We start from the raw sequence: 24,773 nt of genomic DNA, 5'->3' as shown, positions 1-24,773 counted from the left end.
TCTGTGGCATGTGGGATCTTCCTGGACCAAGGATCAAACCCATGTCCCCTGCATTGGCAGGCAGATTCTTAAGCACTGCACCACCAGGGAAGTCCCTTTTGGTAGCATCTTAAAAAGAGTATCTATGTATAGTATCATGTCATCTGCAAAGAGTGACAGTTTTACTTCTCCAATTTGGATTCCCGTTATTTCTTTTTCTTCTCTGATTGCCGTGGCTAGGACTTCCAAAACTATGTTGAATAATAGTGGTGAAGGTGAACATCCTTGTCTTGTTCCTGATCTTAAAGAAAATGCTTTCAGCTTTTCAATTGTGAGTATGATGTTACCTGTAGGTTTGTCTTACATGGCCTTTATTCTGTTGAGGTAGGTTCCTCTATGCTCACTTTCTAGGGAGTTTTTATCATAAATGGGTGTTGAAGTTTGTCAAAAGCTTTTTCTGCATCTACTGAGACGATCATATGGTTTTTATTCTTCCGTTTCTTGTTTTTTTTCTAAACATCTTTATTGAAGTATAATTGCTTTACAGTGGTGTGTTAGTTTCTGCTTTATAACAAAGTGAATCAGTTATACATATACATATGTTCCCATATCTCTTGCATCTCCCTCCCTCCCACCCTCCCCATCCCACCCCTCTAGGTGGTCACAAAGCACCGAGCTGATCTCCCTGTGCTATGCGGCTGCTTCCCACTAGCTATCTATTTTACATTTGGTAGTGTATATATGTCCATGACACTCTCTCACCCTGTCACATCTCATCCCTCCCCCTCCCCATATCCTCAAGTCCATTCTCTAGTAGGTCTGTGTCTTTATTCCCGTCTTGCCACTAGGTTCTTCATGGCCTTTTTTTTTTCCCTTAGATTCCATATATATGTGTTAGCATTATTGTATTTGTTTTTCTCTTTCTGACTTACTTCACTCTGTATGACAGACTCTAACTCCATCCACCTCATTACAAATACCTCCATTTCATTTCTTTTTATGGCTGAGTAATATTCCATTGTATATATGTGCCACATCTTCTTTATCCATTCATCCGATGATGGACACTTAGGTTGCTTCCATGTCCTGGCTATTGTAAATAGAGCTGCAATGAACATTTTGGTACATGACTCTTTTTGAACTATGGTTTTCTCAGGGTATATGCCCAGTAGTGGGATTGCTGGGTCATATGGTAGTTCTATTTGTAGTTTTTTAAGGAACCTCCATACTGTTCTCCATAGTGGCTGTATCAATTTACATTCCCACCAACAGTGCAAGAGTGTTCCCTTTCCTCCACACCCTCTCCAGCATTTATTGTTTCTGGATTTTTTGATGATGGCCATTCTGACTGGTGTGAGATGATATCTCATTGTAGTTTTGATTTGCATTTCTCTAATGATTAATGATGTTGAGCATTCTTTCATGTGTCTGTTGGCAATCTGTATATCTTCTTTGGAGAAATGTCTATTTAGGTCTTCTGCCCATTTTTGGATTGGGTTGTTCGTTTTTTTGTTATTGAGCTGCATGAGCTGCTTGTGAATCTTGGAGATTAATCCTTTGTCAGTTGCTTCATTTGCAAATATTTTCTCCCATTCTCAGGGTTGTCTTTTGGTCTTGTTTATGGTTTCCTTTGCTGTGCAAAATCTTTTAAATTTCATTAGGTCCCATTTGTTTATTTGTGTTTTTATTTCCATTTCTCTAGGAGCTGGGTCAAAAAGAATCTTGCTGTGATGTATGTCATATAGTGTTCTGCCTATGTTTTCCTCTAAGAGTCTGATAGTGTCTGGCCTTACACTTAGGTCTTTAATCCATTTTGAGTTTATTTTTGTGTATGGTGTCAGGGAGTGTTCTAATTTCATACTTTTACATGTATCTGTCCAATTTTCCCAGCACCACTTATTGAAGAGGCTGTCTGTTCTCCACTCTATATGCTTGCCTCCTTTATCAAAGATAAGGTGACCATATGTGCGTGGGTTTATCTCTGTGCTTTCTATCCTGTTCCATTGATCTATATTTCTGTTTTTGTGCCAGTACCTAACTGTCTTGATTACTGTAGCTTTGTAATATAGTCTGAAGTCAGGGAGCCTGATTCCTCCAGCTCCATTTTTCCTTCTCAAGATTGCTTTGGCTATTTGGGGTCTTTTGTGTTTCCATACAAATTGTGAAATTTTTTGTTCTAGTTCTGTGAAAAATGCCAGTGGTAGTTTGATAGGGATTGCATTGAATCTGTAGATTGCTTTGGGTAGTAGAGTCATTTTCACAATGTTGATTCTTCTAATCCAAGAACACAGTATATCTCTCCATCTATTTGTATCATCTTTAATTTCTTTCATCAGTGTCTTATAATTTTCTGCATACAGGTCTTTTGTCTCCTTAGGTAGGTTTATTCCTAGATATTTTATTCTTTTTGTTGCAATGGTAAACGGGAGTGTTTTCTTAATTTCAGTTTCAGATTTTTCGTCATTAGTGTATAGAAATGCAAGAGATTTCTGTGCATTAATTTTGTATCCTGCTACTTTACCAAATTCATTGATTAGCTCTAGTAGTTTTCTGGTAGCATCTTTAGGATTCTCTATGTATAGTATCATGTCATCTGCAAACAGTGACAGCTTTACTTCTTCTTTTCCGATTTGGATTCTTTTTATTTCTTTTTCTTCTCTGATTGCTGTGGCTAACACTTCCAAAACTATGTTGAATAATAGTGGTGAGAGTGGGCAACCTTGTCTTGTTCCTGATCTTAGTGGAAATGGTTTCAGTTTTTCACCATTGAGGGCAATGTTGGCTGTGGGTTTGTCATATATGGCCTTTATTATGTTGAGGAAAGTTCCCTCTATGCCTACTTTCTGCAGGGCTTTTATCATAAATGGGTGTTGAATTTTGTCGAAAGCTTTCTCTGCATCTATTGAGATGATCATATGGTTTTTCTCCTTCAATTTGTTAATATGATGTATCACGTTGATTGATTTGCGTATATTGAAGAATCCTTGCATTCCTGGAATAAACCCCACTTGATCATGGTGTATAATCCTTTTAATGTGCTGTTGGATTCTGTTTGCTAGTATTTTGTTGAGGATTTTTGCATCTGTGTTCATCAGTGATATTGGCCTGTAGTTTTCTTTCTTTGTGACATCTTTGTCTGGTTTTGGTATCAGGGTGATGGTGGCCTTGTAGAATGAGTTGGGGAGTGTTCCTTCCTCTGCAATTTTTTGGAAGAGTTTGAGAAGGACAGGTGTTAGCTCTTCTCTAAATGTTTGATAGAATTCGCCTGTGAAGCCATCTGATCCTGGGCTTTTGTTTGTTGGAAGATTTTTAATCACAGTTTCAATTTCAGTGCTTGTGATTTGTCTGTTCATATTTTCTATTTCTTCCTGGTTCAGTCTTGGCAGGTTGTGCATTTCTAAGAATCTGTCCATTTCTTCCAGGTTGTCCATTTTATTGGCATAGAGTTGCTTGTAGTAATCTCTCATGATCGTTTGTATTTCTGCAGTGTCAGTGGTTACTTCTCCTTTTTCATTTCTAATTCTATTGATTTGAGTCTTCTCCCTTTTTCTCTTGATGAGTCTGGCTAATGGTTTATCAATTTTGTTTATCTTCTCAAAGAACCAGCTTTTAGTTTCATTGATTTTTGCTATTGTTTCCTTCATTTCTTTTTCATTTATTTCTGATCTGATATTTATGATTTCTTTCCTTCTGCTAGCTTTGGGGTTTTTTTGTTCTTCTTTCTCTAATTGCTTCAGGTGCAAGGTTAGGTTGTTTATTCGAGATGTTTCCTGTTTCTTGATGCAGGCTTGTATTGCTATAAACTTCCCTCTTAGCACTGCTTTTGCTGCATCCCATAGGTTTTGGGTCGTCGTGTCTCCATTGTCATTTGTTTCTAGGTATTTTTTGATTTCCCCTTTGATTTCTTCAGTCATCACTTCGTTATTAAGTAGTGTATTGTGTAGCCTCCATGTGTTTGTATTTTTTTACAGATCTTTTCCTGTAATTGATATCTAGTCTCATAGCGTTGTGGTCGGAAAAGATACTTGATACGATTTCAATTTTCTTAAATTTACCAAGGCTTGATTTGTGACCCAAGATATGATCTATCCTGGAGAATGTTCCATGAGCACTTGAGAAAAATGTGTATTCTGTTGTTTTTGGGTGGAATGTCCTATAAATATCAATTAAGTCCATCTTGTTTATTAATGTATCATTTAAAGCTTGTGTTTCCTTATTTATTTTCATTTTGGATGATCTGTCCATTGGTGAAAGTGGGGTGTTAAAGCCCCCTACTATGATTGTGTTGCTGTCGATTTCCCCTTTTATGGCTGTTAGTATTTGCCTTATGTATTGAGGTGCTCCTATGTTGGGTGCATAGATATTTACAATTGTTATACCTTCCTCTTGGATTGATCCCTTGATCATTATATAGTGTCCTTCTTTGTCTCTTGTAATAGTCTTTATTTTAAAGTCTATTTTGTCTGATATGAGAATTGCTACTCCAGCTTTCTTTTGATTTACATTTGCATGGAATATCTTTTTCCATCCCCTCACTTTCAGTCTGTATGTGTCTCTAGGTCTGAAGTGGGTCTCTTGTGAGACAGCATATATATGGGTCTTGTTTTTGTATCCATTCAGCCAGTCTGTGTCTTTTGGTGGGAGCATTTAATCCATTTACATTTAAGGTAATTATCGATATGTATGTTCCTATTCCCATTTTCTTAAATGTTTTGGGTTTGTTATTGTAGGTCTTTTCCTTCTCTTGTGTTTCTTGCCTAGAGAAGTTCCTTTAGCATTTGTTGTAAAGCTAGTTTGGTGGTGCTGAACTCTCTCAGCTTTTGCTTGTCTGTAAAGGTTTTAATTTCTCCATCAAATCTGAATGAGATCCTTGCTGGGTAGATTAATCTTGGTTGTAGGTTTTTCTCCTTCATCACTTTAAGTATATCCTGCCACTCCCTTCTGGCTTGCAGAGTTTCTGCTGAAAGATCAGATGTTAACCTTATGGGGATTCCCTTGTGTGTTATTTGTTGTTTTTCCCTTGCTGCTTTTAATATGTTTTCTTTATATTTAATTTTTGACAGTTTGATTAATATGTGTCTTGGTGTGTTTCTCCTTGGATTTATCCTGTATGGGACTCTCTGTGCTTTCAGGACTTGATTAACTATTTCCGTTCCCATATTAGGGAAGTTTTCAACTATAATCTCTTCAAATATTTTCTCAGTCCCTTTCTTTTTCTCTTCTTCTTCTGGGACCCCTATAATTCGAATGTTGGTACGTTTAATGTTGTCCCAGAGGTCTCTGAGACTGTCCTCAGTTATTTTCATTCTTTTTTCTTTATTCTGCTCTGCAGTAGTTATTTCCACTATTTTATCTTCCAGGTCACTTATCCGTTCTTCTGCCTCAGTTATTCTGCTATTGATCCCATCTAGAGTATTTTTAATTTCATTTATTGTGTTTTTCATCATGGCTTGGTTCCTCTTTAGTTCTTCTACATCCTTGTTAAATGTTTCTTACATTTTGTCTATTCTATTTCCAAGATTTTGGATCATCCTTACTATCATTATTCTGAATTCTTTTTCAGGTAGACTACCTATTTCCTCTTCATTTGTTAGGTCTGGTGTATTTTGACCCTGCTCCTTCATCTGCTGTGTGTTTTTCTGTCGTCTCATTTTGCTTATCTTACTGTGTTTGGGGTCTCCTTTTCAGAGGCTGCAGGTTCGTAGTTCCCGTTGTTTTTGGTATCTGTCCCCAGTGGCTAAGGTTGGTTCAGTGGGTTGTGTAGGCTTTCTGGTGCAGGGAACTAGTGCCTGTGTTCTGGTGGATGAGACTGGATCTTGTCTTTCTGGTGGGCATGTCCACGTCTGGTGGTGTATTTTGGGGTGTCTGTGGCCTTATTATGATTTTAGGCAGCCTCTCTGCTAATGGATGGGGCTGTGTTCCTGTCTTGCTAGTTGTTTGGCATAGGGTGTCCAGCACTGTAGCTTGCTGGTCGTTGAGTGAAGCTGGGTCTTGATGTTGAGATGGAGATCTCTGAGAGATTTTCGCTATTTGGTATTACGTGGAGCTGGGAGGTCTCTTGTGGACCAGTGTCCTGAAGTTGGCTCTCCCACCTCAGAGGCACAGCCCTGATGCCTGGCTGGAGCACCAAGAGCCTTTCATCCACATGGCTCAGAATAAAAGGGAGAAAAAATAGAAAGAAAGAAAGAAAGAGGATAAAATATAGTGAAGTAAAGTAAAGCTATTATAAAGCAAAGCTATACAGACAAAATCTCACCCAGAAGCATATACATATACACTCACAAAAAAAGGAAAAGGGGGAAAATTAATATATCCTGCTCCCAAAGTCCATCTCCTGAAATTGGGATGATTCGTTGTCTATTCAGGTATTCAACAGATGCAGGCACATCAAGTTGTTTGTGGAGTTTTAATCCGCTGCTTCTGAGGCTGCTGGGAGAGATTTCCCTTTCTCTTCTTTGTTCGCACAGCTCCCGGGGTTCAGCTTTGGATTTGGACCCGCCTCTGCGTGTAGGTCGCCTGAGGGCGTCTGTTCCCCGCCCAGACAGAATGGGGTTAAAGGAGCAGCTGCTTCGGGGGCTCTGGCTCACTCAGGCCGCGGGGAGGGAGGGATACGGATGCGGGGTGAGCCTGTGGCGGCAGAGGCCGGCGTGACGTTGCACCAGCCCGAGGCGCGCCGTGCGTTCTCCCGGGGAGGTTGTCCCCGGATCACGGGAGCCTAGCCGTGGCGGGCTGCACCGGCTCCCGGGAGGGGTGGTGTGGAGAGTGACCTGTGCTTGCACACAGGCTTCTTGCTGGCGGCAGCAGCAGCCTTAGTGTCTCATGCCCGTCTCTGGGGTCCGCGCTGATTGCCGTGGCTCGCGCCCATCTCTGGAGTTCGTTTAGGCAGCGCTCTGAATCCCCTCTCCTCGAGCACCAGGAAACAAAGAGGGAAGAAAAAGTCTCTTGCCTCTTCGGCAGCTGCAGACTTTTTCCCGGACTCCCTCCTGGCTAGCTGTGGCGCACTAGCCCCTTCAGGCTGTGTTCATGCTGCCAACCCCAGTCCTCTCCCTGGGATCCGACCGAAGCCCGAGCCTCAGCTCCCAGCCCCCGCCTGCCCAGGTGGGTGAGCAGACAAGCCTCTCGGGCTGGTGAGTGCTGCCCGGCGCCGAGCCTCTGTGCGGGAGTCTCTCCGCTTTGCCCTCCACACCCCTGTGGCTGTGCTCTCCTCCTTGGCTCCGAAGCTTCCCCCCTCCGCCACCCGCAGCCTCCGCCCGTGAAGGGGCTTCCTAGTGCATGGAAACCTTTCCTCCTTCACAGCTCCCTCCCACTGGTGCAGGTCCCATCCCTATTCTTTTGTCTCTGTTATTTCTTTTTTCTTTTGCCCTACCCAAGTACGTGGGGAGTTTCTTGCCTTTGGGGCGGTCTGACGTTTTCTGCCAGCGTTCAGTGGGTGTTCTGTAGGAGCAGTTCCACGTGTAGATGTATTTCTACTGTATCTGTGGGAAGGAAGGTGATCTCCGCATCTTACTCTTCCGCCATCTTCTTCTCCTCCTCTTCCGTTTCTTAATATGGTGTATCACATTGATTAATTTGCAAATATTAAAGAATCCTTGATCCCTGGATAAATACCACTTGATCATGGTGTATGATCCTTTTAATGTGTTGGATTCTGTCTGCTAGTACTTTGTTGAGGATTTTTTTATCTATGTTCATCTGTCATATTGGCCTGTAAATTTTCTTTCTTTCTTTCTGTTTTTTTTTTTTTTGGTGTTATCTTTGTTTGGTTTTGCTATCAGGTTGATGTTGGCCTCATAGAATGCGTTTGGGAGTGTTCCTCCCTCTGCTGTATTTTGGAAGAGTTTGAGAAGGATAGGTGTTAGCTCTTCTCTAAATGTTTGATAGAATTCACCTGTGACCTGCCATCTAGTCCTGGACTTTTGTTTGTTGCAAGTTTTTAAATCACAGTTTCAATTTCAGTACTTGTGATTGGCCTGTTCATATTTTCTATTTCTTCTTGGTTTAGTCTTGAGAGATTGTATCTTTCTAATAATTCATCCATTTCTACTAGGTTGTCCATTTTATTGGCATATAGTTGCCTGTAGTAGTCGCTTATGTTCCTGTGTATTTCTCTGGTGTCCATTGTAACTTCTCCTTTTTCATTTCTAATTTTATTGATTTGAGCCCTCTCCCTCTTTTTCTTGATGAGTCTGGTTAAAGGTTTATCAATTTTGTTTATCTTTTCAAAGAACCAGCTTTTAGTTTCATTGATCTTTTCTATTGTTTTCTTCATTTCTATTTCGTTTATTTCTGCTCTGATCTTTATGATTTCGTTCTTTCTACTAACTTTGGGTTTTGTTTGTTCTTCTTTCTCTAGTAGCTTTAGGTGTATGTTAGGTTGTTTATTTGAGATTTTTCTTGTTTCTTGAGGTATGATTGTATTGCTATAAAATTCCCTCTTAGAACTGCTTTTGCTGCATCCCATAGGTTTTTTTTTTTAATGTATGTGCATACATGTGTGTGTACAGAAGATTCTTTGAGTCAGAGACAAGGACCACTTACTACTCACAGAAATAGCATCAACTATAGCAATAGTGTGTGTCAGTTTCTTGAGTATCAGTTCTCACAACGGTGATTTGGTGAGGGCTAGATGGCACATGCACATGTTTTGGGGTACAGTATGGATAAGGAACCCCATGGTGGGAAAGACAGACATTATATAGGGCTGCTGGATTCCTGTCCATATGAGAGAGAGAGAGAGAGAGAGAGAAAGAAAAAGAGAAACATCTTTGCTGTGGAGTACAAGAGAGTAAATTCCATTCCAGAGAGGGAGACTGATATTTTACTCTCCTGGGAGACGTCCTCCATCTGTGCTGTAAAAAAAGCTGCCCTCTCTGGATTGAAGTGTTTCATAGGTTTTGGGTTGTTGTGCTTTTGTTTTCATTTGTCTCTAGGTATTTTTTATTTCCTCTGATTTCTTCAGTGATCCATTGGTTGTTTTATTGCATACTGTTTAGCCTCCATGTGTTTGTTTTTATAGTTTTTTTTCTTGTAGTTGATTTCTAATCCCATAGTGTTGTGGTCAGAAAAGATGCTTGATATGATTTAAGTTTTCTTAAATTTACTGAGGCTCACTTTGTGGCCCAGCATGTGATCAATCCTGGAGAAGAATGTGCCCTTGAGAAGAATGTGTATTCTGCTGCTTTTGAATGGCATGCTCTATAAATATCAATTAAGTCCACCTGGTCTAATGTGTCATTTAAGGCCTGTGGTTCCTTATTGATTTTCTTTCTGGATGATCTGTGCATTGATGAAAGGGGGGTTTTAAAGTCCCCCACTATTATTATGTGGGGGATTTCTCCTTTAATGGCTGTTCCTATTTGCCTTATATATTGAGGTCCACCTATGTTGGGTCCATACATATTTACAATTGTTGTATCTTCTTCTTGGATTAATCCCTTGATCATTTTGTAGTGTCCTTCTTTGTCTCTTGTAATAGTCTTTATTTTAAAGTCTGTTTTGTTTGATATGAATATTGCTACTCCAGCTTTCTTTTGATTTCCATTTACATGGAATTCCTTTTTCCATTCCCTTACTTTCAGTCTGTATGTGTCCCTATATCTGAAATGGGTCTTTTGTAGACAGCATATATATGAGTCTTGTTTTTGTATCCATTCAGCCAGCCTGTGTCTTTTGGTTGTGGCATATAATCCATTTATTTTTAAGGTAAATATTGATATGTATTTTCTTATTGCCATTTTGTTAATTGTTTTGGATTTGTTTTTGTAGGTCTTTTTTCTTCCCTTCCTCTTTTGTTCCCTTCTCTTGTGATTTGATGACTGACTTTAGTGTTGTGTTTGGATTTCTTTTCTTTTTTGTGTGTTTATCTATTGTAGATTTTTGGTTTGCCGTTCCCATGATGTTTTGATACAGCTGTCTATATATAAACAAAATTGTTTTGAGTTGCTGGTCTTTTAATTTCAAATGCATTTCCAATAGCCTGCATTTGTGCTCTCCTTTTCTCACGATTGCTGGTTTTGATATCCTATTTGTGTGTAGATGATTTCCTACCTTTACCATATGTTTGCCTTTACCGGTGAGTTTTTCCATTCATAATTTTCTTGTTTCTAATTGTGGCCTTTTCTTTTCCACCTAGAAAATTTCCTTCAGCATTTGTTGCAACGCTGGTCTGGTGGTACTGAATTCTCTTAGCTTTTGCTTGTCCGTAGAGCTTTTGAGTTCTGTGTCAAATCTGAGAGCCTTGCTGGGTAGCTTATTCTTGGTTATTGGTTCTTCCTTTTCATCACTTTAAATATATCATGCGACTCCCCTCTGGCCTGCAGAGTTTCTGCTGAGAAATCAGCTGATAACCTTATGGGAATTTCCTTGTATGTTGTTTGTTGCTTTTAAGATTTTTTCTTTGTCTTTAATTTTGGTCAATTTCATCACTGTGTATCTTGGTGTATCCCTTCTTGGGTTTATTTTGCCTGGGACTCCCTGCACTTCCTGGACTTGGGTGACTGTTTCCTTTCCCATGTTAGGGAAGTTTTCAGCTATTATCTCTTTAAATGTTTTCTCAGGTCCTTTCTCTCTCTTCTCCTTCTGGGACCCCTATAAAGCAAGTATGTTGGTATGTTTAATGTTGTCCCAGAGGTCTCTTATACTGTCCTCATTTCTTCTCATTCTTTTTTCTTTATTCTGTTCCACAGCAGTGATTTCCACCATTCTTTCTTCCAGCTCACTTATCTGTTCTTCTGCCTCAGTTATTCTGTTATTGATTCCTTCTCATGTATCTTTCATTTCAGTTATTGTATTGTTCATCTCTGTTTGTTCTTTAAAGCTTCTAGCTCTTTGTTAAACAAACACTTCTTGTATCTTCTCAATCTGTGCCTCCATTCTTTTTCTGAGATCTTGGATCATCTTTACTATCATTACTCTGAATTCTTTTTCAGGTAGACTGTCTATCTCCCCTTCACTTAGTTGTTCTTCTGGAGTTTTATCTTGTTCCTTCATCTGGGACATATTCCTCTACTGTCTCATTTTGTCTAACTTTCTGTAATTGCGGTTTCTGTTCTGCAGGCTGCAGGGTTGTAGTTCTTCTTGCTTCTGCTGCCTGCCCCCTGGTGGATGAGGCTAAGAGGCTTGTGTAGGCTTCTTGGTGGGAGGGACTGGTTTCTGCCCAGTGGTGGGTGGAGCTGGCTCTTGTCCCTCTGATGGGCAGGGCCATGTCAAGGGGTGTGTTTATCAGGCAGCTGTGTGCTCAGGAAGACTTTAAGCAGCCTGTCTGCTGATGGGTGGGGCTGTGTTCCTGCCCTGTTGGTTGTTTGGCCTGAGGTGTCCCAGCACTGGAGCCTACAGGCTGTTGGGTGGGGCCAGGTCTTGGTGAGAAAATGGTGGCCTCCAGGAGGGCTCACGCCAATGAGTACTCCCCAGAACTATTGCCGCCAGTGTTTTTGTCCCTGCAGTGAGCCACAGGTGCCCGCCTCCACAGGAGACCCTCCAATACTAGCAGGTAAAACTACCCAGTCTCTTATGAGGTTACTGCTTTTCTCCCTGGTGCACACGAGACGCTGTGTGCACCCTCCAAGAGTGGAGTTTGTTTCCCCCAGTCCTGTGGAATTCCTGTGATCAAACCAATGATGGCCTTCAAAGCCAGATTCTCTGGGGGCTCCTCCTCCCATTGCCAGACCCCCAGGCTGGGGAGCCTGACATGGGGCTCAGAACCTTCATTCCTGTAGGTGAACTTGTGTGGTAAACTTATTTTCCAGTTTGTGGGTCACCCACCTGGCATGTATGGGATTTGACTTTATCATGGTCCTCCTACCATCTCGTTGTGGCTTTTTCTTTGTCTTTGGATGTAGGGTATCTTTTTTGGTAAGTTCCAGTGTTCTTTTGTCAATTATTGTTCAGCAGTTAGTTGTGACTTCAGTGTTTCCATAAGAAGAGGTGAACTCATGTCCTTCTACTCTGCCATCTTGTCTCAGCTGTGTGTCTAGGCTCATTGTTATAATTTTTACTATTGCCTTAAGTTAGCCCCCATCATCTCCTATCTTCCACCAGAAAGCTGGGTCTGTTTATATGTCCAGAGAATGCTGTGATATGCTGTCCAGATCACTGTTTCAGGACCAAGGCACTCAATTCTTCAGCTGCATGGAGAATTGGCTAGCAATGCCATGCACCTGAGCTCTTCCCAGTGCATACTCTCAGCTTCCTTCACTCACTCTCCAACATCAACCAGATGATAGGGAGAGACCCAAGGGACCTGACAGAGGAACTGCATTTCTAAGGCTGGTTTTTGACAATAATAAGATAGGCAAAAAAATGCTTTGATCCTTGAATTTATGTTATATAGATAGTATATAACATTATATGTAAATACATGGCTTATATCTTCAGTGATTTCAGAGGTTATTTATTTCATTATTAATAAAAAACAAAGGATTTTCTGCTGTAATTTTCAGCCATAGTTTGGTATTTAAGAATTCTTTATCAGTTTTCCCTCTACTCTCTTTCTTAACTGCCCCCTCATCTGAAACTTCCTTCCATGTGCCTCTGAGACTTAAGGTCCCAATAGATTTCCCTGCAGAAGGTCTCTTGGTCACATGTTCATGGGTAAACCTCAAGTGAAGCGAATTATTTGTATAAGATTATATAGTTAGAGGTAGAGCTACCAACACCCAAACCTTCTCAGTGCCAGGTGCAAATTTCCCCGTAAAGCCTTAGTGCCTTCCCTAACCTGAGAGCACACCCTCAAGGCCAAAATAGCAGATGATGTGCCTCTACCATGGGAGGGTTAAGGGAGAAGATAGAGGCAAAAGGTTTACTCCGTTTCCCCTTCTCATGAGAATTTTACTTTGAACTGACCCTCTAGCTCTGTTTTCCAGTAATGTGATAAGGTGGTATGTGTCAACTGTGTTACTAAGCAACACTACTTACTTAAGGTGAAAACGACCCCTGATTGGAACTAGCATCTGACTTGGAGGAATTATAAATAAGTTATTAATACCTAACAGGAAACTGTAACTTTGAGGTTTCCTGAGTGTGCTGACTTTTGTAACTGGGCAAATTCATTGGGGGGGGACCCTGGAAACTATGCTGATGGAATTATTACAAGAGATACTGGTCCAGGAGCATGTAAACCAGGGCAGCTCCTGCACCCACCCAATGCATCTGGTCTCTTTTCCTTGCACCTGAGCTTTGTAACCTGGGGGCTAAAGGAAACAGCTATGTGGTCTTCTGTGTGGATTCAGTGAGAGCTCCCACAGGAAGAGAAACAAACACCTAATGCTGCCCTGCTAGAAGCTGTGGGTCCTGTATTATATCTGTCTTTCTGAGTAGAGTGATACTCAAATCATACCAAATATGGCCTATGTTAGTCTTGTGAGTATGAATGTTTAGTTGCACCTAAGACCAGGCCCCTGGTTGATACTGCAGAGGGCATCAGGGCTAGAATTGGGCAGGCTGTGCCTCATGCCATGTTTATAGCTAGAACAGTGCGATGTGGAGTTAGACAAGGTACCCCCTAAGAACAAGCTTTTTTTTTTTTTTAATAACACTGACACATTTTGTAGCTTTATCTGTGATGGCATACAGTCATATGCTAAAAGAACCTATAAAAGTAATTTTGAGTCCCGTTTTCTGGTCACAAGAGTCCAACTGCTGTCATATCAACTCTGTTCTCTTAACACTTTCAATAGCAGATTCCATAGAAATGCACTAATTTTTCCCCCTGTATTCCCCCATTCAATCTGGGCTGCCATAATCAGACAGACAGAAAGCACGAGGACACTTTTTTCTTGCATCTGTAGTGGAAACCTTAGCAGACAGTAACTGCTTCAGGCCTGTCAAATAGATGCATGACATGCACCAATTTAAATGGGAATGCCTCATTTTCCATGTTAGGATTGTTAGAGTACAGCACAGAGCTGAATGGTGCTGCTTGTCCTCCTCTCTACTTCCAGATGGAAGAGCAAACTCACCTTAGCTGTTTTGCTCATTTTCAGTTTCTCCCTCAAGTAGCTCAGTGTCTGATGCTTGCTGTTGCTCAACAGAATGCTTCTCGAGCACGTCTTCCGTGTGCCTGTGGATGACCTGATGGGCTGCGAGGATGTGCTTCTGCTGTGCATTCCTCACTGTGCCAAAGGGACAGAAGACTTATTACTCCGCAAGTTGGAACATATCATTCCCAAAGATTCTCAAGAGAGTAGTGACAGAAATGGTAACTTTGCAAACCACATATTCTCTTACTTAAGCCTGACTGGATTAAAGAAAAATTACCTGCTCTCTGTTTTGGAAGGATACATTCCAAGGGTAACTCAACCCAAATCTTACTATTGCTGCTCCCCCTGTTCCGCTCTCTGCTCAGTCCAGTCCTGCTCCTCCCCACCAGGTTTGCCTCCATTCTACTGCTTAGCAGCTTCCCTCACCTGGAATGCCTGCACTCTAAATCCTGCCCTTCTGCAAAGCCCAGCCCAAGTCCCAGCTCCTCCAGGAAGTCTCCTTTGACTGAGTCAGCCCACATTTACCATGACCACACTTGAGTTTGTACAAACCTATTGAGCACTGAAGTACTTCATGTGAGTTACATTTTGTTTACCTAGATTGTAAATGACTGACATAAAGGTAAAGACCTTGTTTCATACTTCTCTTTGAGCCTTAGTCCCTAATATGAAGGGTACTTGTTGAATGATGAGTTTCTGAGCTCCTGGCTTTAAAAGTTGGTCCTAGTTCCACATTCTAAGAATATTTATTACCAAGACTTAGTACATTAAGCATCCCGTTTGCCTTGGAAAGAAAGAGGTAATTGTGATGATGATGATGATGATGATGTCCTTACTCTGTGCCAGGCACTGTTTTAAGCAGTTGGCATATACTTACTTACTCATTTAAGCCACCCACAACCCTAAAAGAGAGTATTATTAATATCCCCATTTTCCGACACGGCAACTGAGACACAGAGAGATTAGGTAATTTGCCTAGTCATACAGCTAGTAAAGCATAATAAGCAGTACTGTGGATTCTGTGCTATTGAGGTGTCAGCTAGTTTATACAGGGTAAATCACATAGCAACTTACAACACTTCAGAGCAGTATGGTCGAAAGAATGGGGACTTTGGAGCCACACAGACCATGGTACAATCTGCAAACTGTATAATGTCTCTAAGCACTAATTTCCGTAACTGAAATATGAGAACACATCTATAGATGTTGTTGTAAGAAATTTAAATAAGGTATTTCTAAAAATGCTTAGTACATTGTCTGGAACTTAGTATGCATTTAAACCTTGGTAGTTACTATTATTTTCATCTGTATAAAGGTCTTCAAGGTCATTCCCTTCCATGAACTTTTAGAAAAATGAGAGTTGGTGGATTAGGAAGACTCTGAGCTCACCTCCTCTCATGGGTACACCAAAATTACTATTTACTGAGAAACTACTGATGAGAAAGACCAGAACCTACCAGAAAAGACCTCTACAACTAAAGATATAAAGAAAGAACCTCAATAAGATGGGTAGGATGGGTGGAGTTGTGGTATACTCAAGAGCTGTACCCGTGGTAGGTGACCTACAAACAGGAAAATAACTAGAATTGCAGAGGTTCTCCCCAAGGAGTGAGGGGTCTGAGCCCCACATTGGGCTCCACAGCCCAGGGGTCCTGCACTGGAAAGATGAATACCCACAATATTTGGCTTTGAAGGCTAGTGGGGCTTTCTTTCAGGAGACCCTGTGGGCTGTGGGAAATAGAGACTCCACTCTTAAAAGGTACACACAAAATCGTATACACTGTGGCACCCAGGGCAGAAGCAGTAATTTGAAAGGACCCTGGGTCAGAACCACCCACGGATCTTGGCAAGTTTCCTGGGGTGGTAGGAGACAACTGGACCTCACCCTGGGGACACAGACACTCATGGTAACCATTTTGGGGAGCTTGTTCTACCACATGGACACTGGTGCTGGTGAGCACCATTTTGTAAACCTCCCTCTAGCTAGCTCATCAGCCTCAGGACCCAGTACTGCCCACACCCACCAGCCTGTAGGCACTGGTACTGGAATGCCTCAGGCCAAGCGACTAGCTGGGCAGGGACACAGCCCCACCTACCAGTGGGCAGGTTGCCTTAAAACACCCTGAGCCCACAGCCACTCATGGACATGGCCCTTCCACCAGAGCGCACAAGCACTAGAACTGGGACCCCCAGGGCCTGCAGCAAGAGACCTTAGGACCTGGCTCAACCCATCAGTCGGCTGGCACCAACCCCAGACCTGCTGGGCCCCAGCCCCACCCACCAGCAGGCCAATACCAGCTCTGAGACACTTTGGGCCCCTCAGCCAGCCTCCCCAGAATCTGGCCCCACTCACCAGACATGGAATGGATAAACAACAAGGTCCTACTGTAAAGCATAGGGAACTATATTCAATATCCTGTGATAAACCATAATGGAAAAGAATATAAAAAGAGAATGTATATATATGTACAACTGAATCACTTTGCTGTACAGCAGAAATTAACACAACATTGTAAATCAACTATTCTTCAATAAAAAAATAAGGCAGAACAGCAACAAAAAAAGGAACTCTAGAGAAGAATGGATGAACAGAGTGAGAGGTTAGAAGTTTTTAACAAAGAGTTAGAAAATATAGAGAACCAAACAGATGAAAATATAATAACTGAAATGAAAAATACACTAGAAGGAATCAACAGTAGATTAAGTAATACAGAGGAATGGATCCATAAGCTGTAAGACAGAGTAGTGGAAATCATTCAAGCTGAATAGAAAAAAAGAATAAAAAGAAATGAGGACAGTTAAAGAGACCTCTGGGAAAACATCACCCATACTAACATTTACATTACAGGGGTCCCAGAAGGAGAAGACAGAGAAAGGGACGGAGAACATATATGAAGACAAAACAGCTGCAAACTTCCCTAACCTGTGAAATGAAACAAACATGCAAGTCTAGCAAGCACGGAGAGTCCCAAAGATGATCAACCCAAAGAGGACCACACCAAAACAGTCTGTAATTAAAATGGCAAAAATCAAAGATGATAAAGGGATATTATTAAAAGTAGCAAGGGAAAAGCAACAAGTTATGTACTAGGGAACTCCCATAAGGCTATCAGATGACTTTTCAGCAGAAACTCTCCAGGTCAGAAAAGAGTGGCAAGATAGAGCTGAAGTGATGAAAGGGAAAACCTACAACCAAGAATGCTCTACTTGGCAAGTCTTTCATTCAGATTTGATGGAGAGATCAAAAGTTTTACAGACAGGCAAAAGCTAAAAGAGTTCAGTACCACCAAATCAGCTTTGCAAGAAATGTTAAAGGGACTTCTCTAAGTGAAAAAGAAAAGACCACAACTAGAAACATGAAAATTATGAAAAGAAAAAGCTCATTGGTAAAGGTAAGTATATAGTCAAGGTAGTAAATCAACCACATACAAAGCTAGTAAGAGGGTTAAAAGACAAAAGTAGTGGGCTTCCCTGGTGGTGCAGTGGTTGAGAGTCTGCCTGCTAATGCAGGGGACACGGGTTCGAGCCCTGGTCTGGGAAGATCCCACATGCCACGGAGCAGCTGGGCCCGTGAGCCACAACTACTGAGCCTGCGCGTCTGGAGCCTGTGCCCCGCAACGGGAGGGGCCGCGATGGTGAAAGGCCCGTGCACCGCGATGAAGAGCGGTCACTGCACCGCGATGAAGAGTGGCCCCCGCTTGCCGCAACTAGAGAAAGCCCTCACACGAACCGAAGACCCAACACAACCAAAAAAATAAATAAAAAAAAAAAAAAAAAAAAAAAGACAAAAGTAGTAAAATCACCTATATCCACAATAAGCAGTTAAGGGATGCACAAAACTAGATATAAAATACGATGACAGGGCTTCCCTGGCGGCGCAGTGGTTGAGAATCTGCCTGCCAATGCAGGGGATGCAGGTTCGAGCCCTGGTCTGGGAAGATCCCACATGCCGCGGAGCAACTCGGCCCGTGAGCCACAATTACTGAGCCTGCGCGTCTGGAGCCTGTGCTCGGCAACGAGAGGCCGCGATAGTGAGAGGCCCGCGCACTGCGATGAAGAGTGGCCCCCGCTTGCCACAACTAGAGAAAGCCCTCGCACAGAAACGAAGACCCAACACAGCCATACATACATACATACATACATAAATTAAAAAAAGAATGTAAGCAGACAAGAATAGCATTAAAAAATAATAATTAAAAAAAATACGATGACAAAAACAATAATTGTGAAGGGAGGGGAGTAAAAATGCAGAGTTGTTAAAATGTGTTAGAAATTAAGAGATAAGCACTTAAAATAATCATATATAGATACAGATAGACCTATATACATCTATGTATAAACCTGATGGTAACTATAAACCAAAAATGTATAATAGATACACACAAAAAAAGAGACAGGAAGCCAAACAACACTGAAAACAATCATCAAATCACAGGGGAAGAGAAGGAAAGAAGAAAAGAACAAAAAAGAATTACAAAAAACAACCCCAAGGCAATTAAAAAATGGCAATACCTACCTGTCCATAATTACTTTAAATGTAAGTGGACTAAATTCTCTGATCAAAAGACATACAGTGACTGAATGTATACAAAAATAAGAGCCATATATATACTGCCTACAAGAGACTCAGTTGAGATCTAAAGACATACACAGACTGAAAGTGAGAGGATGGAAAAAGTTATTACATGCAAAAAGAAATCAACAGGAAGCCCGGGTGCAATACTTATATCAGACAAAATAGACATTAAAACAAAGACAGAAGAGCCAAAGAAGGAGACATTACATAATAATCAAGGGATTAATCCAAGAAGAAAACATAACATTTCTAAATATATATGCACCCAACACAGGAACACTTAAACATATATTAACAGATGTAAAGGGAGAAAATCAACAGTAGCACATAATACTAGGAACTTTGTGTGTGTGTGTGTGTGTTAAAGAATTTACTAATTTATTTTACAGCAAGACCTATAATATGGGTCCCTCTGTCACAGGCAATGAAAACAGGCAATCCCTACTGAGGAATGAAATTATTCAGAAATTTCTCTGCAACAAAATACAAACAGATTTTCTGCAAGAATAGTTTTCTCTTCATCTAGAAATTTACATATTTATAGAAAACCCACAGACATTTTAATCTTTACTCTCTCTTTTGACTCCATCCAGGTTTCCAATACAGTAAGTCCCCTACATGTGAACCTTCAAGTTGTGAACTTTCAAAGATGCGAAAATGCCCCTGTGTGCCAACTGTTGTACTGTTCTACTGTACTTTTTGAAGTACTGTACTGTAAGATTAAAAATGTTTTCTATATTTTTTGTGTTTTTTATGTATTATTTGTGTGAAAAGTATTATAAATCTATTACAGTACAGTACTATGTAGTTGATTGTGTTAGTTGGGTACCTAGGCTAACTTTGTTGGACTTATGAACAAATTGGACTTACGAACATGCTCTCGGAATGCAACTCCTTTGTATGTAGGGGACTTACTGTACTAGGGACTTTAACACCCCACTTACATCAATGGACAGATCATCCACACAGAAAATTAATAAGGAAACACTGGCCTAAACGTCACACTAGACCAGATGGACTAAATAGATATTTATATAGAACACGTATTCCAAAAGCAGCAGAATACACATTCTTTGCAAGTGCACATGAAACATTCTCCAGGGTAAATTACATGCTAGGCCACAAAACAAGTCTCAGTAAATTTAAGAAAACTGAAATCTTATCAAGCATCTTTTCTGATCACAGCTCTATGAGACTAGAAACCAACTAAACAACCAATGGATCACTGAAGGGATCACTGAAGAAATCAAAGAAGAAATTTTTAAAAAATACATGGAGACAAATGAAATAAAAAATGCAGTGAGCTGAAATCTCTGGGATGCTGCAAAAGCAGCTCTAAGAGGAAAGTTTATAGTGATACAGGCCTACTTCAGGAAAGAAAAGTCTCAGATAAAGAACCTAACCTTACACCTAAAGCAACTAGAAAAAGAAGAACAAACAAAAGTTAGTAGAAGGAAAGAAATCATAAAGATCCGTGAAGAAATAAATAAAATAGAGCCTATTTCTAAAAAAGTAGAAAAGATTAATGAAACTACGAGCTGTTTCTTTGAAAAGATAAACAAAATTGATAAATCCTTTATGCAACTCATCAAGAAGAAAAGAAAGGGCCCAAGTAAATAAAATCAGAAAAGAAAAAGGGAAGCAACTATATGGCAATAAAATGGACAACCTGGAAGAAATGGACAGATTCTTAGAAAGGTATAACCTTCCAATACTGAACCAGGAAGAAATAGAAAATATAAACAGACCAATCATAAGTAAAGAAATTGAAAATGTAATTAAAAATCTTCCAAGAAACAAAAGTCCAGGACCAGATGGCTTCACAGGTGAAGTCTATCAAACATTTAGAGAAGAGCTAACACCCATCCTTCTCAAACTCTTCCAAAAAATTGCAGAGGGAGAAACACTCCCAAGATTATTCTACAAGGCCACCATCACCCTGATACCAAAACCAGACAAAGATATCACACAAAAAATAAAATTACAGACCAATATCACTGATGAACATAGATGCAAAAATCCTCAACAAAATACTAGCAATCACAATCCAACAACACATTAAAAGGATCATACACAATGATCAAGTGGGATTTATCCCAGGGAAACAAGGATTCTTCAATATTACGCAGATCAATCAGTGTGATACACCATATTAACAAATTAAAGAATAAAAACCATATGATCATCTCAGTAGATGCAGAAAAAGCTTTTGACAAAATTCAACACCATTTATGATAAAAACTCTCCAGCAAATGGGCACAGAGGGAACCTATCTCAACATAATAAAGGCCATATATGACAAACCCACAGCAAACATTCTCAATGGTGAAAAACTGAAAGCATTTCCTCTAAAATCAGGAAAAAGACAAGGATGTCCACTCTTACCACTATTATTCAACATAGTTTTGGAAGTCCTAGCCATGGCCATCAGAGAAAAAAAATACAAATTAGAAAAGAAAAAAAACTGTCACTGTTTGCAGATGACATGATAATATACCTAAAAAATCCTAAAGATGCCACCAGAAAACTACTAGAACTAATCAATGAATTTGGTAAATTTACAGGATACAAAACTAATACACAGAAATCTCTTGCATTCCTATACACTAACAACAAATGATCAGAAAGAGAAATTAAGGAAACAATCCCATTTACCACTGCAACAAAAAGAATAAAATACCTAGGAATAAACCTACCTAAGGAGGCAAAAGACCTGTACACAGAAAACTATAAAACACTGATGAAAAAAATCAAAGATGATACAAACAGATGGAGAGTTATACCATGTTCTTGGATTGGAAGAATCAATATTGTGAAAATGACTATACTACCCAAAGCAATCTACAGATTCAATGCAATCCCTATCAAATTACCAATGGCATTTTTCACAGAATTAGAACAAAAAATTTTACAATTTGTATGGAAACACAAAAGACCCTGAATAGCCAAAGCAATCCTGAGAACGAAAAACAAAGCTGGAGGAATCAGGCTCCCCAACTTCAGACTATACTACAAAACTACAGTAATCAAGACAATATGGTACTGGCACAAAACCAGAAATATAGATCAATGGAACAGGATAGAAAGCCCAGAGATAAACCCAGGCACTTATGGTAAATTAATCTATGACACAGGAGGTGAGGATATACAATGGAGAAAAGACAGTCTCTTCAATAAGTGGTGTTGTGAAAACTGGACAGCTACATGTAAAAGAACGAAATTAGAACATTCTCTAACACCATACACAAGAATAAACTCAAAATGGATTAAAGACCTAGGATGTAAGAGCAGATACTATAAAACTCCTAGAGGAAAACAAGCAGAACACTCTTTGACATAAATCACAGCAATATCTTTTTGGATCCACATCCTAGATTAATGAAAATAAAAACAAACATTAAAAAATGGGACATAATTAAACTCAAAAGCTTTTGCTTTTTGAGCACAGGAAACCATAAAAAAAAAGACAACCCACAGAATGGGAGAAAATATTTGCAAACGAAGCAACTGACAAGGGATTAATCTCCAAAATATACAAACAGCTCATGCAGCTCAATATTAAAAAAAACCCAATCAAAAAATGGGCAGAAGATCTAAATACACATTTCTCCAAAGAAGACATATGGATGGCCAAAAAGTAGATGAAAATATGCTCAACATCACTAATTATTAGAGAAATGCAAATCAAAACTACAATGAGGTACCACCTCACACCAGAATGGCCAGAATGGCCATCATCAAAAAGTCTACAAACAACAAATGCTGGAGAGGGTGTGGAGAAAAGGGAACCCTCCTACACTGTTGGTGGGAATTTAAATTGGTACAGCCCCTATGGAGAACAGTATGGAGGTTCCTTAAAAAAATAAAAATAGAACTACCATATGACCCAGAAATCCCACTCCTGGGCATATATCTGGAGACAACCACAATTCAAAAAGATACATGCACCCCAATGTTCATTGCAACACTATTTACAACAGTGAAGACACTGAAGCAACCTAAATGTCCATTGACAGAGGAATGGATAAAGAACATGTGGTACATATATACAATGGAATACCACTCAGCCATAAAAAAATAATGCCATATTCAGAAACATGGCATTATCATACTAACTGAAGATTATCATACTAACTGAAGTAAGTCAGACAAATACAAATATCATATGATATCCCTTATATGTGGACTATAAAAAAATGATACAAATGAACTTCTTTACAAAACAGAAACAGACTCAAACTTGAAAAACAAAGTTATGGTTACCAAAGGGGAAAGATGGTGGCGGCGGGGATAAATTAGGAGTTTGGGATTAACACACTATTATATATAAAATAGCTAACCAACAAGGATCTACTGTATAGCACAGGGAAATCTACTCAATATTCTGTAATAACCTATATGGGGAAAGAATCTGAAAAAGAATGGACATATGTATATGTATAACTAAATTACCTTGGTGTACACCTGAAACCAACACAACGTTGTAAATCAACTATATTCTAATATAAAATAAAAATTTAAAAAACAAACTGAAGAATAAAAGCCATACGATCATCACAATAGATGCAGAAAAAGCTTTTGACAAAATTCAACATCCATTTATGATAAAAAGCCTCCTCCACAAAGTGGGTGCAGAGGGAACATACGTCAGCATAATAAAGGCCATATATGAATTAAATGAAAAATGAATTAAACACCTAAATGTAAGACCAGAAAGCATAAAACTCCTAGAAGAAAACACAGGCAGACACACTGACATATACTGTAGCAATATTTTTTGGCTCTGTCTCCTAAGGCAAAGGAAACAAAAGCAAAAATAAATAAATGGGACCTAATTAAACTTAAAAGCTTTTTGCACAGCAAAGGAAATCACTGACAAAATGAAAAGACAACCTACTGAATGGGAGAAATATTTGCAAATGATAAGACCAATAAAGTTATCCAAAATATATAAATAGCTCATACAACTCAGTATCAGAAAAACAAACCCAGTTAAAAAATGGGCAGACGATTTGAATAAACATTTTTTTTTGGCCGTGGCATGTGAGATCTTAGTTCCCCAACCAGGGATCAAACTCACACCCCCTCCAGTGGGAGTGCAGAGTCTTAACCACTGGACTGCAAGGGAAGTCCCTTGAATAAACATTTTTTTAAAAAGAAGACATACAGATGGCCAACAGGCACATGTAAAGATGCTCAACATTGCTAATCATCAGAGAAATGCAAATGAAACCCACAGTGAGATATCACCTCACACGTGTCAGAAGGGCTATCATCAGAAAGACCACAAATAACAAATGCTGGAGAGGGTGTGGAGAAAAGGGAACCCTCATGCAATGTCAGTGGGAATGTAAATTGATGCAACCACTTTGGAGAACAGTATGGAGGTTCCTCAGAAAAGTAAAAATAGAACTACCATATGACCCAGCAGTCTCACTCCTGGGTATATATCTGAAGAAATGAAAATACTAATTGGAGAAGATACATGTACCCCAATGTTCATAGCAGCATTATTTACAATAGCCAAGAAATGGAAGCAACCTAAGCGTCCATTAATAGAGGAATGGATAAAAAGACATGGTGTGTGTGTGTGTACACACACACACACACAATGGAATACTACCTAGCCATAAACAGAATGAAATTTTGCCATTTGCAACAACATGGATCAACCTGGAAGGTATTATGCTTCGTGAAGTAAGTCAGACAGAGAAAGACAAATACTGTATGTTTCCACTACATGTGGAATCTAACAAATCAAACAAACAAATGAATTTAACAAAGCAGAAACAGATCCACAAATATAGAGAACAAACTAGTGGTTACCAGTGAGGAAAGGGGAAGTTGGGAGGGGCAAGATAGGGGTAGGGGATTAAGAGGTACAAACTACCACATATAAAATAAATAAGCTACAAGGATATATTGTACAGCACAGGGAATATAGCCAAAATTTTATAATAACTTTAAATGGAGTATAATCTGTAAAATTTTAAATCACTTTGTTGTACACCTGAAACTAATATAATGTTATAAATCAACTAGACCTCAATAAAAAAAATTTTTTTAAATTCATCCAAATAAAAATTAATAATGAGATATCTCAAACAGTCTGTATGTAATATTACTTAATTTGGGGTAAAGAGTATCTATAACACATGGATGTCTTATTTGGAAAGAGAAACAAAATGTCCTAGTGCGTGCTCCCTGTCCAGGTGGCTTTCTTCATTTGGGCTACATCCACA

The 24,773-nt window shown here is 39.7% G+C and overlaps 1 protein-coding gene across 13 annotated transcripts in view; it reads right to left on the bottom strand.

Annotated features, from left to right (window-relative positions):
- Positions 1–24,773, bottom strand: part of CFAP91 (cilia and flagella associated protein 91) — a 140,253-nt gene that overhangs the window by 14,475 nt on the left and 101,005 nt on the right. For all 13 annotated transcript variants that reach the window (XR_014245420.1, XR_014245421.1, XR_014245422.1 and 10 more), the window contains one exon: positions 13,935–14,087. Coding sequence is in view for 7 of the 13 variants with exons in the window: in XM_082394891.1 (XP_082251017.1) it covers positions 13,936–14,087 (152 nt within the window). In the remaining 6 variants the exon portion in view is untranslated. The remainder of the gene's footprint in view (positions 1–13,934; positions 14,088–24,773) is intronic.

The sequence above is a fragment of the Balaenoptera borealis genome, assembly GCF_965194805.1.
Source record: "Balaenoptera borealis genome assembly, chromosome: 5".
Lineage (NCBI taxonomy): Eukaryota > Metazoa > Chordata > Mammalia > Artiodactyla > Balaenopteridae > Balaenoptera > Balaenoptera borealis.
The sequence above is the reverse complement of the archived record's forward strand: the minus strand, read 5'-3'. Positions and strand labels throughout refer to the sequence as shown.